This window comes from Acartia tonsa, chromosome 6, assembly GCF_053477335.1.
Source record: "Acartia tonsa isolate MP-2025a chromosome 6, ASM5347733v1, whole genome shotgun sequence".
Taxonomy (NCBI): Eukaryota; Metazoa; Arthropoda; class Copepoda; order Calanoida; family Acartiidae; genus Acartia; species Acartia tonsa.
Window position 1 is genome coordinate 43,078,420 of NC_137265.1, and position 12,947 is coordinate 43,091,366.

Sequence of the window (12,947 nt, forward strand, 5' to 3'; positions counted from 1 at the left end):
AATTAAAAAATAATAATACAAGTTTCATAACAATTATACAATTATCTCAATGCATTATAGAAAAATGTGCAAACGTATAGACTCTTTAAATATAGAAAAGTTTCGCTGATAATTTTTTTTTGGTGAACTATAGCAGCATGACAATGGATGTAGAATATAAGTGGATATTAAGACAGGAGAAAAATTGTCGTCAATTTAGGTTGCAATATCCCCTCTCATTTATCGGTCAGGCCAGTTATCATTAGGCGGGGAGGGGATGGGGTAAAGGAAGAGAAAGATCGTTATTTTAGCCCCCTTCAGAGTTCTCTTTATATAAAAGATAAAAAATCTGGTGCAAGATCCAAGTAATAATAAATCCATTAGCATGACAATCCAAAGTGTACTTATAGATCTCACACACGTACTAACATTCAGTTAGCCACAGTTTCTCCTGTTTGAAAGTGGTTATAATTCAATATTTTGAACACAGCTGGTGAAATTTGAAGTAATATATAGCGGTTGAGCACCTTAAATTTGGGGTCTTTGTTTGTGGTGGAGTTAAGATTCCTCAAGTTTACTTTGTAAAAAAAAAAATTATTGAGGGGGGGGGGGGAAGGGTGATGTGCTTCCTTACCAAATAGCCTAAAGCCTACACTAAACCAACAATAAACTTCCATGAAAAATGTGCAATAATCAGTCCATCTGAGATTTAACTGGACATAAACAATCAACAATTTAAACGTCCTTCGGTAAAATGTTTCGCCAAATATGCTTCATATGACCAAAATGTATTTCATGCAAGTGAGAATATAATATTTATTGATATTTTATAATCTTGCTGTCGGTGAAAACTTTTTGCAGAAGAGCAGATTTTGTGATATGACCTAAATTTGCAAACATGCAAAAAAACATGCAATTTGTATTAATGGTGATTGTATTGAAACTCTAAAAAAATAAAAATTATTATAGTTTTTGAAAGGAAAAGGAAAAATGTGATTTTTAAAGAAGGTTTATAGATAATTTTTTTATTTTCTTGATAATTGAACATCACAAATCCACCTATGAAAAGCTATACTGTAAAGGCGAACCAGTATCGGTTGAGCATTTAGCAAGATCCTTTGGTACAAACAGACAGAGGCGCTTTTTTATACAAATATTTTAATTTTATATTTGTTTATTTTTCAGAAATATATGGAAATAAAATGATAAAGTTTAGAAATTCCAGATTAAAAATCAAAGAAGAATTTCTTGTAGCCATTTCTTTTATTTGGTTTTGTACTCTGCTTGTTCATAATTTCACAGGTAATTATTTCATAGAAGCTTTGTATAGTGTAGAAATGAAAATGAAAATGGGGATAGCAAATATATGTTTTCTAGTGGCTACGCTCCTAGCATCTAGAAAGGGTAAGAGGTGGCTAGAAAAAAAGCTTAAAACCATCTCGGGATCTATTGTAATGCTTACCTAAAATAGATAACCCTATCGACTCAGTATTCATTGAGATCTCAAGCTTCAGACTAAAAAATCCTTAACATTTTATATTATAGCATAGGTGTGGACATAGAATAAACAGGGAAGTTATAGGTTCGAATCTTAACCAGAATTGTATCAAATATCTAATTAATTTTAAGAGGGGATTTATAAGAATTTTTGTTCATACTACTAAATAATGTTAAATACTAAATGCTTGGTTACTCTATATTTGTTAATGTTTTTCTGACTGATTTGTTAAGCTTCGCTATTATACATGTTATCATCCTTGTTTATTTAGATTTCAGTAATGTAGTTGAAGTTAATGGAGAAGAATATTTTGACTGCAAAAAGTTATATGGCTCTCATAAGGTGATGGTTTTAAAAAAAGTAAAAGTTTAATGAAGAGTTAGGAAATCTACGCTCCAAAGAAACTTTTTTTAAAGCGATAACGTTTATTAGTAACCAAACCTTTGGACACGATAAGCCTTCAAAAAAATCAAGGGGGGTAGATAATATTATCTCCGAGGTCGATTTTTTGTTAGGTGATCTTTAAATAAATTTCGGTGCCCCCTACGCCCTATTTCCACCCCATAGGCGTCCAAGGGGGGGGGTAATAGGGCGATTACCCCCCCAAAACGAATTTTTTCATTTTACCCCCCCCCCATTTAAAATTTACCCCTACCCTGGGGGTGCCGTAGGCACCCCCAACCATTTAGGAGGGGGTATATACCCCCCCCAAACAATTTGTGGGGGGGTAAATACCCCCCCCAAAATAGAAAATCTCTAACAAAAAAAATTTTTGCGCGCATTTCTAATACTAAATTTTTGATAAAATTTAAATTACCCCCTCCAAAAATTTTACCCCGGGGGTAAATTTTTGGGGGGGGGGTAAACAAATTTTACCCCTGCCAACAGATTTCAGGGGGGGTAATTACCCCCCCAAGCAAATTTTACCCCCGGGGTAAAAATTTTGGGGGGGGTAAAAAAAATTTGCGGCGCGCTTCGCGCGCCATTATACCCCCCCAAAACCGAATTACCCCCCCCTTAAAAAAATTTTACCCCCCCCAAAATAAAAAGCTTGGACGCCCCTGTTCCACCCCATTCAAAATTAACTTACCTCCGATTCAAATTGAAAAGCTAAGACGTCGTTAATAAATTAAATAAAGTGAATATTATGAATTTGCTTTAGTAGTGTGCTTGCGTGTCTCCAAACATCTCAAAAACTACTGAGGTGTAATCTAATCATATTTTTTAACGGTGATAACTACGACGATAAAAAAACAAATCTTTAGTTAAGTCTAAAAATGTATTTATAAGTAAGTCCAGTTTTAGTTTTCAACTTCTATGTAAGGTTAATATATGGATTATCTTGTATGGATGACGTCATCCTTATCATTAATAATATTTAATAGGTATGCATTTCAGATGACTGGACGAGACAGCTTTCTAAAATCTTTGGACCGAAAGGTTTTTTTTAGTTGCAAGGCTACTCTATAACTAAAGTATGTTTGGTCTTACGTCACTATGTTATAACGCCAAAGAAAACTCCAAGGAAGGGAGGAGACATTGGGCTATTTGTTACACAAGTCCCCAAAGTTTTATAATAATGTTTTCATGTTGGCTTAACAACTTTGGAGACTTTTATAAAATTTAAATTAGTTGGTTCATTTAGTGGGGAGTCCAAACGTTTCAACCATTAATTTAATCTACTGAAGGGGTAATTTCATTGGGTGTGTACTGTACATCAATTTATCTGCCATTGTCTTATCCCTTTAGATCCCTGCGTAAACTCACTGTAACTGTTTATTGATGGATGGATTGATCAAAAAAAAACAATTTAAACTCAGGAAAAATTGTTTTAAAAACTTATTAATTTTGCGTTACTTTTCGTAAATTTTAATCTTGTTCTTTTTAAGGTTTCTTTTAATTATGACAGGGAAGCTTCAAGTACGTTTCATAAAGTCCATGAAAATATTACTTTAAGGTAATAATGGATATATTATTAGTTAGATGTTACACCAGATTGTTATGTTCTCTAATAAAGTAAAACTCGCAGCGGGCTAAAATATCGATATACCCCATCCCCTTCCATTCTACTGGATGAACGAACTGACCTATAAATGAGTTCAATGTTAGCAACCAAAATTGACGACAATTTTTTCCGTGTCATTATATCCAAGTATATTTTATATCCATTAAGATAAAAGTTAAAACATATCAATAGTGCAAATAGTAAACCTGTGTCGTTATGTCTGTTCGTCTGTCTGTAACGCTATTTTTGTTTTCAGTATTTTACTCTTATCTTCCGGTTAATTCATTCTATTCTTTTTTTTGTTATCTTCTTTCCATTTTTGTTTCTAACTTTTTGGTTATATTGGAGTTCTACCAAAACAGAATTGCATCAACATTGTAAACCTTGTAGGCTGACCAATGACCATACTTTGATTAAGCGTGGAGTCTTCTCTGGGTCCTTTACTAACTTTAAAAACTTTAACTAACCAGACCTAAAAGTACCCATCGTCGAAGACATTTAGAAAAATGTATTTTAGATAAATTTTCCCTATATCCAGGGTCGTCCAAGGAAGGGGTTGTAAATGATTACCTCCCCCTCCCCCCTACAATTAAAAAAAAACTTGGACGTCCTTGCCTATATCCCTGTTTAAGCCTAACCTTTCTAATTGCTATTTTTTTTAATTGATGCTATTGATGTACTAAAAAAAAATATTATTTTCAGGCCATTGTTGAACTGTTTTAAACAAGACGATCCTTATCTAATTAGTAAGTTGAAAATATTTGATTAATGTGCTTCTTTAATAGTTGAAGCCTGACCACGCTAACCAAACATTACATTGTTTATGAAATCCTTATAATAAAGTAACAGGATGTCTATCTGTTTCTCTTTAAGTTTGTACCGAAGGATCTAGTTAACCGTCAAACCGATCGCGTTCTCCTTAATAGGGTAGCTTTTCATAGGTCCCGGGAAGGTTTGTAACTATTTCGGGAAGGGTACCACCACCCTCCCAAGAGAAATCACAAAAAAATATGAAATTTATGGAGAGACTTGAACGCAACATAGACATATTTGAAATAAGAAAACAAACAAAGTGCCACTAGAGGCCTCTAGGGGCGTAGCCGCCAGTATTTTATAAAGCGCCTAAGCACAATAAAATATTTGCACTTGCCTTGCATATTGCCATCTAATTTCAGCATTTGAAAATTTGAAGTTATAAAAAAAATGATAAACATCTTTCCTTTTCAGAGAATATAAAAGAATTATTTATACCACCGAGAAGAAAAAATCCAGAACCAGCTGTGAACAGTACTCAAAGTATATACTTTTATATAAAAGTAACAGGATCTGTGGTTGTCTGTTCTGAAGGATCTTGCTAACCGCTGCACCGATAAGGTTTTCCTTTACAGTGTAGCTTATCATAGGCCCTAAGAAGGTTTATAGCTATTTTGAAGGAGGGTACCACCACCCCAAATAATATCCCCCCCCCCAACCCAATTTAATAACTGTCCTATCGAATAAGCTTGACAATTGACATGAAGATTACTGTTACAGTTAGGTACAACCTAGAAATCGTAGTAACCCTATAATCATTACCAGAAAGTCATTAGGTCCCTCAAAAACATTTTTTTCTATGCAATATAATTAACCTATCTTGAAATTTAATTTCTCATCTGCTATTCAAGAAAGACAGATCTTTACCTGTAACGATGAGCATTCAGAAAATAATTTTTTAACCCGTGCCTTCGGCATCTCGGTACTAAAAAACTGGTTTTAATCTTATAATTGTACATTTTATATCCGCGGAAAGCTGTTTATAATACGATGCGAGAAATAACTATTATTTGTTACGTTAGTCAGACGACAATGCTACAATAGACATATATGTATGTCTGATTGCCATTCATCTACTCTTAATTCACTTTGTCCGTTTATAAATCCATTACTTTCTTTTTGCTTCATGTTGTCATCCTTGTAAAAAAAAAAATATATATCATTGCGGGTATAGTGCTTTTTGTGGCAACGCCTCTTAAGGGGCCTTTCGTAATATTTTCACAATGGCTTTTGATAGGTTATTCTAGGTTAGGTTATTGACCCGCAGGGCTTGGCAATTGGCTCCGCATGGTTAGATATCCCCGCAGGGGCTAGAATTATAAGAAAAGCTACTATGAAAATAGGAAGTAACGCCCCTTAAGAGGCGTTGCAACGAAAGGGACTATACACGTTATTGCTAACTAAAGGAAATAATTTTTCTTGTTTTTTAGTTATTACAACAAGTCATCAAGAGCTGGATTTTATTCAAATGGTTTTTGATTTTAAGAAAGTAAGTACAATAAATAGACAAATCAAATGTAGCTGTTTATTTTACCCTAGCAAATCTATTCTATTGGCGTCAATAAATTCCCTATACTCCGTCTCTTTTCTAGGGGGTTTCTTTACCCCTTCCCTTTCACTATCCCTCTACTATGACGTCAATATAATAGGTAAGCCAATAGCTGTGACATCTATCCCCATTATCCTAGGGCACTAAACACTAAGTAACTGCGATACTAATTAATCTAAATTAAAAATATGAATTTGTAAATGTTCCTTTATTACATTACATTACAAATTGTTTGAGCTTTTCTACAGTAGCCTTTTTCATACTAGAGATGCTGAAAAAAGATGCCTAATGCTGCTATGTCAGATATGTGAAGCAACGTAAAATATAAATTGCTATGATGTCTTAAAGGTAAAGCGTATAAACAACAAGTAATATGATAAATTCACTGATTGAAAAAGTCTCTGATACTTCTGAGTTATTTATTGAAATGTATTTCGGTGAACATGGAATCCTCTTCAGTCTTGCAGTTTAGCTTGATACTTTTTTAGATGCTGTGAGTATTGGTGCAAAAAATATGACGTAACAAAAAAAATTAGCCAATGAGAGGCCACTATAAATTTTACCATTGGTCAATAACGGCCTCTCATTGGCTAATTTTTTTTGTTACGTCATATTTTTTGCACCAATACTCACAGCATCACTTTTTTATTTTGGCATAAGTTTAATTGTATCAAAAAGTTTTTAACCAGAGCCTCTAACCACAAAATAAATAGAAGATCGTGCACGCCAGTAAAATTGGGCCATAGGGTTGTTTTATCCCTTCCATCCTTTTTTTCTGTATTCCCGATGAAATTTTTTTGGGAGTGAACACTCTAGCCTTGATATGGTTAGGGGGGGGAATATGCCTTATGCCTCATGCCCCTCCCCCCAAACCAAGTCCTGTGCACACCTTTGTTTTCAATAATACTTATATGAATGATTAGCTTTTCATGTAAGTTTAATTTTTAAGGAAGGCTTCTTTATAGAAGCAGGAGCTGGTAACTGCAAGGCATCCGTTACTGAGACCTTACAGAACAAATTAAACTGGACAGGTAACATTTATCTATACACCTTGTATGTGGGGGTGGGGAAATTGAACTATAAATTCTACTGGTACCCAAAGTTTCATAACAATGTTATCTTATTTGGGGGTTTTAAATACCTTGGGTACTTTTATTAAATTTCAATTGGTCGATTCCCAACCAACGTGTCCAACCTTTTCTAACCTGAAGGAGTAATTTTGTGGACCATCATTGGGGATGTATATCAATTTATCATCCATTGTCTTATCCCTTAATGTACTAACTATCTAGGATTGCTTGTAGAGGCTGTTCCTCATTACTACAGAATGTGTAAAGCGGTATAGTACACATTTGATTATTTTACAAAATCCAGGGTAATTTCCTCAAAATCATTTGTCGAGCACAAAACCCCCCTTCCCCATGTTTAAAAAAATAAATTGAAAATAAGAGGTTATGTTGGGTACTGGGTAGCCCCTTATAATTAAAGCCCCTTGCATAGGGAAAAAATACCTGGTCCTTATTTTCAATTCATTTTAAAATAAGGCAGCGTGGATTTCAGTGCTCTTCAGGCAATTAGAGGGAAAGCACCTTTTGCACTTTTCAAGTAATTTGGGTCGGTTTGGTAACTTGACAAAATGTCTCAAAAATCAGCCATGTGACGTCATACACAATGAGGGCTTATCCACTCTTTTTAGGGATTTTCTTTCCTACTTCTTCCCTCATCTCCCTTCTTTTTGTGATTTTTGATACACTAAAGTTACGTCGGTTTGTTAATCTTTCAAAATTTTGTGTTGTACAATGCACAATCCCTTTGGTTTTAAATGATTAGAAAAGAAGTGAATATTTTAAAATCTATTTAAAAGGATTAAGAATAACAGACATCATAGTGTTATTCAAAATTATTTCGTGTATCCATTTTGTAGATGTCTATAGTGCTTTAGACAAATGGGGATAGATGTCACAACTTTTGGCCAACCTATTCTATTGACGTCAAGTAGAGAGAAGGAGAAAGGGATGGGGGAAAGAAACCACCTAGAAAAGAGATGGGGTATAGGGTATTTCCTGACGCCAATAAAATAGGTAGGCCAAAGCAGTTACAATTATCCCCATTTTGCTAATGCACTATAGACAGCTACACCCATTTTCATTAGAAAACTATTTTTCCTAGAAAAGAGAATCTGCCTGGTTGATTAACACCTGTCTTTCTATCGAGGATAAACCCAACTATACAAATTTCAATCTAAAAAGGTATTTTTAACCTTTGCAAAGTACTCTTCAATTTACATTGTCGGTCTCTGTTGGTATGTCAATAAATGTTTAAGTCATCTACCTGGCCCAAGTGATGGGGACCTTTTTTGTCTGCTTGCAAATTACTTTCTCTTTTGTGGCGATTTCCATGTGTTAATTTTTCCGACTCTATTGGCTGATATTTCACAACGAAAAGTCGGCATAGGGTCCCCATCCTGTAAGAATAGTTATTTATAGCGCATGCCCCCTCTATTGTTAAAATCTAATCTTTTCTATAATAAGGGTTGTTATCTCTTTTCGTTAATTAGTAATGTTAGAATTGTCCTATCGAATTTAAACTTTGTATGCTGATTCCTATAACATTATGAATTAGAGAGCTTAGCATCTCTATAATCGTTACCCGAAAGTCAGTACGTCCATTTTAAACATGCTGATTTTTAACATTTTGACAACATTTGTTTGTACATATATATTATTTCGCAGCCGGCTGTAAAAAACACTTTCAAAGCCGAAAAAAGATAAAAATATATGTTGACAGCTCTAGACCCCTTTTTACTAAAAATAAACTCCTAAAACCCTTTTTTCTTCCAAAATTAACCCCAACCTAAAAAAACTCAGAATATATGTAATTTGGCTTCAATTTATATTTATCAATTTAATACTTGAGATAAATATTTTAATAGGGAAAAAAATCACTAAACTTTCCAAATTGAAAATCAACTTATAAAGATAGATAGATAGATAGATAGATAGATAGATAGATAGATAGATAGATAGATAGATAGATAGATAGATAGATAGATAGATAGATAGATAGATAGATAGATAGATAGATAGATAGATAGATAGATAGATAGATAGATAGATAGATAGATAGATAGATAGATAGATAGATAGATAGATAGATAGATAGATAGATAGATAGATAGATAGATAGATAGATAGATAGATAGATAGATAGATAGATATATAGATAGATAGATAGATAGATAGATAGATAGATATATAGATAGATAGATAGATAGATAGATAGATAGATAGATAGATAGATAGATAGATAGATAGATAGATAGATAGATAGATAGATAGATAGATAGATAGATAGATAGATAGATAGATAGATAGATAGATAGATAGATAGATAGATAGATAGATAGATAGATAGATAGATAGATAGATAGATAGATAGATAGATAGATAGATAGATAGATAGATAGATAGATAGATAGATAGATAGATAGATAGATAGATAGATAGATAGATAGATAGATAGATAGATAGATAGATAGATAGATAGATAGATAGATAGATAGATAGATAGATAGATAGATAGATAGATAGATAGATATAGATTTAGATAACACAAAGTTTGCTAGATTAATGCAATTGAATAACGTATATAGATTTTGTTTGTATGGCTACTATTTAAATAAAACCCAACACAGTAGGGTTGGTGTGCTACATTTCCTAAAAAATGGGTTTTTGAATATTTTTAATGATGGGTAGATATTTCAGGAATGGAAAGGACATTGGAATGTAAACTTCACTGGTACTTAAAGCTTTCAAACTACTTTATCTTATTTGTTGACTAAAAAACTTTGGGTACTTTTATTGAATTTTTATTTGTTGGTTTCAAACTGTTCAACAAATGATGTAGAGATGGGGTAATTTAATTTACCGTTACTGAGCATGATGTTTATCAATTCATCCTCCAATATCTTATCCCTTAAGGTCCAAGAAATGTTAAAAACTTATTTATAACCCTCCGTCCCCTTTCAACTTTTAAGTACTCCCTTTTTAAAAGCGAAGCTTTTCTGTAGTTGGGGGTTTTCCGTCCATACGTCCGACCGTTAATTTAGGCATGTTAGAATTGTCCTATCGATTTCAAACTTTCATGGTGATTACTTTAGTAGTTCGGTACGATTTAGAAAGCGTAGCAATTGATTTTTAACATAAAAGCGAAGCCTTACTATAATAAGGGTCAGTCCGTCCGTCCGTCCGAACTCCGTTTGGAACGGATAGCTTTTTTTGTGTTAATTTAGGCATTGTCTTATCGATTTATACGATTTATAAAGCATAGCTTCTCTATAATCGTTACCAGAATATCTGATTTTTGACTTTTGAACAATTAATTTTATGTGATATAATTGTCCGACATGTATGTATGTCCTTAAACATTATTCTGTATTTCAGCAGTATTTTACTTACTAATTTACTTAAAATTTTGATTCGTCTTTTATACATCTATAATCTGATTATTCAGTTTGACACTCTACAAATTTCAATGTTCGTTTGTCCAACCGTTTCAGAGCTTCGCTTTTATGGATATTGTCATCCTTGTTTTTACAGAAAAAGAACTTTCAATTTTAGCGAAGTAGGTGGGAGATATCTGACACCTTTTTTCCAACAAATGTTCCCTTGTTAGATTAAGTAATTAATCATATTATTTTTACCACATATTTTCATTTTTTTATGGAAATATAAATAATTTTTAAATCTGAAATAGCTAGATTTGAAAAAAAAGTGTTAAAAGATAAACAGACAGACAGATAGAAAGATGGATATACTGTTGTGATGGGAGGGGGGAATGTCTTGACCTTATAAGCCTCTGAATAAGTTTCTGTGACCTATATAAAGTCACCCTGAAAAATAAAGGAATATTATTCATAAAAAGATATATTGGGTTGGAGATAGGAAGGGAGTGGATTGGGTCATGGGGGTGGAAAGAGGGTAATTGTTATTCTAGCTTGCTGCAAGTTTTATTTTATTAGAGAACATGAAAATCTGATGTAAAAGCTAAGTAATAATATGTCCATAATGAGGTTGACACTGGGCAGTTTCAATTTTAAATGTTTATAGTTAAGAGTCTCTTTAAACAACAAAATTTTAAAGCAGTATGTTCATATGAAGTATATACAAAAAAATGTTTTTTTTATTGAACTTTAAAGAATCATATACGGCCATTACTGCATGCACAAGAATTAGTTTTATTAGTAGTTTTACTTAACCTAATACCAAATTATATGGGTCCTAACCATTATCAAAAAAAATTTTGAAGGGATTCTTGACTGAAATGACAATACGTTAAATTAAATTTTATCAAGCCCATATATATCTTTAATAACTTTATCTTCTATCGATTGCGTCCCCAGCACCTATATGCTCTGCATTGAAAAGGGTAGAAAAATGGCCAAAAGATATCCAAATACTTAAAATAAAGTTCTGGGACCAATGTGAAGCTTCCCTGAAATAAAGAACTCACTCGGTTCAGTAGTTACCATAATTTTGAGCTACACAACCAAAAACCTGCTACTAATAGGATGTAAACATAACTTTTTAAAAGCGAAGCTTTTCTATAATTAGGGTCGGTCCGTCCGTACGTCGGTCCGTCCGTACGTCCGTCACAGAGAGTTAGCTCTTTTCGTTAATTTAAACAGATTAGAATTGTCCTATCGATTCCAAACTTTGCATGATGATTTCTTTAGTAGTTAGGTACAATTTAGAAAGCGTAGCAACTCTATAATCAATACCAGAAAGTCCGTACGTCCATTTGAAACATGTCGATTTTTAACTTTTTGACAACAAATTTTTGTATGTTAAAATTATCTGATTCTTCTGATTTTTTAAAAACTGATTCCTATTACAACAAGGTACAATGTTATAAGCAAAGCATCTCTATAAACAAGTCCCAAAAATGTAAGTATGTCCTTAAACAGTATCATCTATTTATGCAGTTTTGCAACAAATTTACTAACAATATTGTTTGTACTGATGCATTAATATTCTGCTAATTCAGTTCTGACAATCTACAAGTGTTAATGTTCGTTTGTCCTTCCATTTCAGAGCTTCGCTTTTATGGATGTTGTCATCCTTGTTTTATTCAATAATATTAAAATTATTGTTTGTTCCTCTCTTTGATAATTTAATTGGTGAAAAACAAAATGAAATTAATGATTTATCATAGCTATTATTAGTATTCTATTATTTTTATTAGATGAAAATGTTGTTTATATATAATTTATTTCGAGTTAAACATGAAACAAACTATGAATTTATGTATTTTTAAATGTTTATAATAGATACATTACGAATTAAGGAATATAAATCATGTACATTTAAAGTATGAGATATTATTTTTTTGTTTTCATAGAAACTCAAGAAAATCATTTAGGAAATCGGAATTTAGACCCATATTATTTAAAATTGTTAGTGCAGATTTTACAACAAACAATGATTGAGAGAAACAGTTTAAAATGGTCCATCTTGATAAACATTCATCTTTAATAATTTTAATGAGCGATCTTTGGCAATTAGAATTAGCAATGATAGTTGAAAAAATATTTCATTTTTAGCAAATATAAGGTACCAAACATTAAAAAGATAAAAATTTTCTTTGAGATGAATGAATTCTTGGGTGTCATTATTAAAATAATAGTCTAAATATAAGGCAAGTGCATGTATAAAGAATTTTGGGTAAAGGCAGAAGAATAACGAGTGTTCTATACTACTTTCTACATTACATAGATTACATTTAGTAGAATCACTATGACCAAAAAGACCAAGTTTTTGTTTTGATACAAGAGTGTGGGATATTTGTTCAAAAAAGAAACTTTAAAATACAGGGGCAGAGGAAGAGAGAATAATTTATTGAAGCTCAATTCAAAAGTCACTGTAGATAGAATTATTAGATGAAAATATATGAACTACTTAAACAAGAAAAAACAACAAGAATACATGAATAAAGTTTCCACAGGGCTAGGAAGACAACTTAGCAGCTTGAAAGTGTTGCTGCTGACCCCTAAATTTTCATATCTGCTGAAAAAAACTTGTTCATCGAAATTTCGACACTTAATC

General features: G+C 32.5%; 1 protein-coding gene across 1 annotated transcript in view; it reads left to right on the forward strand.

Moving 5' to 3' along the window:
* Nucleotides 1-1,168: 1,168 nt before the first annotated feature.
* LOC145323391 (uncharacterized) overlaps nucleotides 1,169-12,947 on the forward strand; it is a 35,816-nt gene continuing 24,037 nt past the window's right edge. The window contains exons 1-10 of the mRNA XM_080165813.1: nucleotides 1,169-1,281; nucleotides 1,749-1,819; nucleotides 2,876-2,917; nucleotides 3,367-3,434; nucleotides 4,185-4,228; nucleotides 4,710-4,778; nucleotides 5,726-5,784; nucleotides 6,794-6,875; nucleotides 7,137-7,183; nucleotides 8,014-8,093. Coding sequence (XP_080021939.1) covers nucleotides 1,182-1,281; nucleotides 1,749-1,819; nucleotides 2,876-2,917; nucleotides 3,367-3,434; nucleotides 4,185-4,228; nucleotides 4,710-4,778; nucleotides 5,726-5,784; nucleotides 6,794-6,875; nucleotides 7,137-7,183; nucleotides 8,014-8,093 — 662 coding nt within the window. The 5' untranslated portion in view covers nucleotides 1,169-1,181. The remainder of the gene's footprint in view (nucleotides 1,282-1,748; nucleotides 1,820-2,875; nucleotides 2,918-3,366; nucleotides 3,435-4,184; nucleotides 4,229-4,709; nucleotides 4,779-5,725; nucleotides 5,785-6,793; nucleotides 6,876-7,136; nucleotides 7,184-8,013; nucleotides 8,094-12,947) is intronic.